Genomic DNA, 5,380 nt, shown 5'->3' with positions numbered 1-5,380 from the left:
TTAACACTAGGGTGTTACACTATTCCTGAAGAAGTTCATGGCAGTCGACCATTTTGCCTACTCGATACTCACGGTACCTAGCCCTCTCGGCCCGATGACTATATGTGGTGACCTCAAGGACGTCGTCGCCTGTGACATGAAAACCCTAGACATGATCAGGCAGTATGCATAGGTCCTAGTAGACCTGAAGGAACCACCAGCTAAGCAATAGAAGACAACTGCGGTGGCGACTGCGATTGTGATAACCCCAAAGCCGAAGGAAGCGCCAAAAGACCCCGAGTCCTCCAAAGTAGCCGTGGGCCGAGCTAAGGCTCTGGCACCACCAGCTCAGGAACCAGCGACCACTGTCAGTGAAAGTCATGAAGAAGATGATGAGTTGGCAAAATCTCCTGATTCTACTCCTCAAGCAAAGGAGACCCAGGACGATGCGTCAACAAAGAAAGTCCAACTGGATCCCCAAGATCCAACCAAAACTACCAATATCGGGTCAAACCTAGATCCTCAATAGGAACTCAAGCTCATTACTTTTCTCCAAGCAAATAAAGATGTGTTCGCTTGGGAACCGTTCGACATGCCTGGAATCCCTAGAGAAGTAATTGAGCACCAACTTGGTCTACCAGCTGGCGCCTGACCAGTAAGACAGAAGCAAAGACGCTACACCCTAGAAAAGCGAGCTGCCATACGTGATGAGATTTACCGTCTGTTGAAGGTAGGTTTCTATGAGAGGTCCCTTTTCTAGAGTGGCTAGCGAACCCTGTCATGCTGAAGAAGCCCAATGGTACATGGCGGATGTGCGTGGATTACACCGACTTGAATAAAGCAAGCCCAAAGGATGAATATCCCCTCCCGAGGATAGATCAAATTGTAGATTCAACCTTTGGATGCGATTTGCTATTTTTTTGCATGCCTATTCAGGGTATCACCAAATTAGCATGTGCATAGATGATGAGGAAAAACTGCATTTGTAACTCCTTTCGGTGTATACTATTATATTAAGATGCCTTTTGGCCTAAAGAATGTTGGTTCTAAGTATAAAAAGTGTGTTCATATTGTCCTTGAAGACCAAATTAGCCGCAATGTCAAAGCATATATTCATGACATAGTTGTTAAAAGCAACTCCAGAGGTGATTTAATCACCGACTTAAAGGAAGCTTTTAAAAATTTATGAAAGAACAAAATGATGCTCAATCCTGATAAATGCATGTTCAGCGTTTCTTTGGGTAAGCTACTCAGGTGTTTGGTGTCTCAACGCGGCAACGAAGCAAACCCCAAGAAGGTCAAGGCTATCGAAGATATGTAGTCTCCACGCAGTCACAAGGAAGTCCAGAAACTAGCTGGAATGATGGCGGCCCTAAGTCGATTCATATCCAAGTCAGGTGAACGAGGTATGCCATTTTATAGATTGCTACATAAACATGATGGTTTCTAATGGGATGAACAGGCCGAGGAAGCGTTCCAGAAATTCAAGCAATACCTGAAACAATTACCGACCCTCGTGCCTCCAAAGGAAGGCAAAGTCATGCTCTATACGTAGCAGCAACCCCCAAAGTCATTAGCACGGTCTTGGTGGTTGAGCGTCAGGTGGAAAAATCCATGAAGCAGCACCTGGTCTATTTTGTAAGTGAAGTCCTATATGACGCTCGATTCAGGTACCCTAACATCCAAAAATTATTGTATGGCATACTAATGTCTTCTTGAAAGCTTAAGCATTATTTCTTTAGTCATAAGATCAAAGTGGTTTCATCCTATCCACTCGGCACTATTGTTCATAATCAAGACGCCATCGGTAGGATAGCCCAATGGTCTATAGAGCTAGGACATTACGGCATACAATTTGTACCCCAAACTGTAATCAAATCGTAGGCTCTAGCTGATTTCGTTGCAGAGTGGACAAACCCCGAACCGGAAGAGGCAGTCAAAGTGCATTTGCCCCCTATGTGGGTTTTGGTGTATTGATGACATCCAAATTAGGGACTACTATAATCTTAATGAGATATGTTGCAACAATTTGTCCCATGAAAGATATAAAGAGTTGATAAAGATGAAATGGTGTCCCTCAATTCTTGAAGTTGAAAAGGCGTCGAACTCAAAGCGGATCTTCAAGTTTACATTTTATGCTTTTGAGTTTAGGTATGTCGTACAATAAAGAGGGATGCAATGTTAATTGGTCTAAGGAAGATAGAGTGCTCAAGTATAAAATTAAAATCAAAGAGACACTCTAGCACTTCACGAGCACGTAGAATAGTTTTTGGTGACTTTTGGTGTCGGAAGTCCCGACATAAGCCGAAACTCCCGATCGTCGAAAGTCATGACTCACGCCAAAAGTCCTAACGCCCAATCACTTAGCCTGCGCAGTGACTGCGGTCATCGGAAGTCCCGATGTGAGTCAGAACTCCCAACAGTTAGAAGTCCCTACCCAAGTTAGGAGTCCTGACACCTAGACTTAGCTGGATGGCTGACTGCGCTCGTCGGAAGTCCCGACTCAGGTCAGGAGTCCCGACACATGGCCACCTGGTTGCCCTGCAGACCGTGCACGTCGGAAGTCCCGACATACGCTGGGAGTTTTAACGTTGACGTGTTCGTAATGACTTTGACCTTGCATGAACAGTGTTTTCTTTATATGTCGGAAGTCCCGAGATCTGCGTCGGAACTTCCGACGTAGATTTGAATGGTTGGATTTCTACCTTGAGTATAAATAGCTCTCTCTGCTCTTCTAACTGGTAATTACTCATTCTTTACAACCTACTCAGGGCGAAAACAGCTCCCAAGCATTCAAGACCCCCCTCTCCTCTCCCCTTTGCTCCAATCTTTGATTCCCTAAGGGTTTTGAGTGAAAGAAGAGTGGATTGAGTGAGAGCATCGCTTTAGCAAGCTTGAGCACTCGATTTTTTTCATCAAGTCGGTTGTATTTGCGTCTATCACTCTTGGGGCTTTGCCCCTAGCTAGCTAGGCGTCGTCCAAGAGCGTCCATCTTGTGAAAAAGCCTTGGGAAGTTTGTATTACCCTCGATTTCTTAGTGGAAACCTCGAGTGACCTTTGCGGTTGCTTTGAGAGAGGCAAGGATGTGAAAGAGACTCCGACCTTTGTGGTCACCTCAACAACAAGGACGTAGGAGCTCCTTTGTGGGGTTGCCAAACCTCAGGATAAATCCTTATGTCCCACGTGCTTGTTGTTGTTGAGACTTGTGCTATCACTTTTATTCTTGTGTGTCTCTTCCTCCCCAAAGATTTTCTTAGGGTTTGGACTTGATCTACGAAGTGGTGACCTTTCGGCGTTAAAGGAGCAACCCCAACGCGTTACCTTACCACTAGGAAGTGGGGGTGTAAGTTATTGAAGTCACAAAATTCATTTTAGCACTTGTAGTACATTTTTCGTAGGCGTCGGCACTTCTGACAGTTTGCGCCAAAACTTTTGACGATGTCGGGAGTTCTGACCCAAACTATCAGGACTTTTGATAGTTGCCAACAAGTGACTTTGAGTTTTGTGTCGAATTTTTTAGATACGCCTCTTTACCCCCCCTCTAGGCATTGTTTAGATCCTTTCAATAGGTATCAGAGCAAGGTCTTCTTTTAGCGCTTCACCACGTGAGAAGAAACAATGTCAGAGTCCGACAAGATGCAAGCCGATGCCGTCGAGATGGCCAAGAAGATAGCTGAAGACATGATTGCTGCTCAAGTCATTTTTTTCCAAGATAAAATGAAGAAGATACAAGATGAGATGAGCAAGATGAAGGAAGAATTAATCAAGAAGGTTGAGATGCAATAAGTGGCAAGAATGATGCAACAAGTGGCAAGAATGAAGCAAACAAAGATGCCGCTAGTGATGTTAGAGCCAGTGAGCATGCTCATGGAAAGGGAATATATTCAAACATGAACTTCGACTATGGACAACTCATCAAAGGTTCGCCTCTACATACTCCTTCCGTCAACATTGGCAAGCCACCTCACTTTGATAGAACAAGATACACCGATTGGTCCTACAAGATGAAGATGCATCTCATTGCCACAAGACTTTGGGAAGTTATAGATGTTGGTGTGATGATTCCAATTGATGAAGATAGAGAGATAACTCCGGAAGAAGTGCACAATCTCCATCAAAATGCACAAGCCATAGCATTGCTTGTGTCAAGCCTAGGTCCGGATGAGTTTAGAAAGGTGAATGGAATGGAAAGTGCAAAGCAAATTTGGGATACATTGAAAGTGTCATTTGAAGGAGAAAAGAGTGTGAGAAAAGGCAACATTGAGTTACTTCATGGTGAATTGGAAAGATTTGTGTTCTTGCAAAATGAAACAACACAATCCATGTTTGATAGGCTTATGGCATTGGTCAACAACATAAGAGCTCTTGAAAGCACTGAATGGGATGACAACAAGATTGCTAGAAAGATGTTGAGAACCTATAGAGCCAAGAACAACATGCTAGTGTCTGTGATCATGGAAAGGCCCAGTTATGATGAGATGATACCCCAAAAAGTTCTTTGAAAGCTCAAGCATAATGAGTGTCTAGATGAAGATGCAATCAATGCTCACAATCAAAATCCTAATGCAATGGGATACAACAATAATGTAGCCCTAAAGGCAACTCAAGCTCATGAAGGCAAATCTTCTAGTCAAGAGAAGAAGAAGAAAGTGAAGGATGATTCCTCAAGTGAAGAAGAAGAGTCTGATGAAGAAGTTGCACTCATCATTAGAAACTTTAGAAAGTTCATAAAGAAGAAGAGCAACCGGAAGACTTACGTTGATGGGAAGAGAAGGAACAAGAAGAGGTTTTGCTATGGTTGTGGTCAAACCGGTCACTTCATAGCTGATTGTCCTAATGAGAAGAAGCACAAGCTCGATAAGGATAAAGACAAGAAGAACAAAGGCAAGAAGAGATGTGAAACTCATCTTGGTGAAAAGTGGGAGTCAAATGATAGGGACTCAAGTGATGATGAGAAGTAGAAGAATGGAGCTGCTAACATCACCATCCACCACTCTTTGTCACCGACCATGATCTTCCCCGACTCGACTTCACAACCAAAACTCATCCCAACTTATCTTCATCACCAAGGCTCTTCTCCAACCTCATCAACAATGACTACTACACTCCAACTTGCCTCATGGCAAAGGAGGAGAAGGTACATGTCTCATCCGATCCCTCTAGTGATGAGTATGATAGTTGTGATGAGAATACAAGAACTTGAAGCAACCATGATAAAGAAATTTGGTAAAAAGGCCTACACTAAAATAAAAACGCTAATGAAGAAATTAGAGAAGAGGGATAGATGCAAGGAGACATAATCACACAAGAAAGAGACAAGAACCTTGCACTTGAAGCATCGATCACTGAGAAAAAGATGAAGGTTGAAAAGTTAACCATTAAATTGTCTTTAGCCAATGAC

The 5,380-nt window shown here is 43.4% G+C and overlaps 1 protein-coding gene across 1 annotated transcript; it reads left to right on the top strand.

The window, feature by feature from the left end:
- Window positions 1-4,547: 4,547 nt before the first annotated feature.
- Window positions 4,548-4,940, top strand: LOC136536938 (protein PXR1-like). Its single transcript, XM_066529069.1, has one exon. The coding sequence runs from the start codon at window positions 4,548-4,550 to the stop codon at window positions 4,938-4,940; it is 393 nt and encodes a 130-aa protein (XP_066385166.1).
- Window positions 4,941-5,380: the final 440 nt, after the last annotated feature.

The sequence above is a fragment of the Miscanthus floridulus genome, chromosome 2 (genome assembly GCF_019320115.1).
Source record: "Miscanthus floridulus cultivar M001 chromosome 2, ASM1932011v1, whole genome shotgun sequence".
Taxonomy (NCBI): Eukaryota; Viridiplantae; Streptophyta; class Magnoliopsida; order Poales; family Poaceae; genus Miscanthus; species Miscanthus floridulus.
Note: the sequence above shows the minus strand (reverse complement) of the source record. Positions and strands in the feature narration are given on the sequence as shown.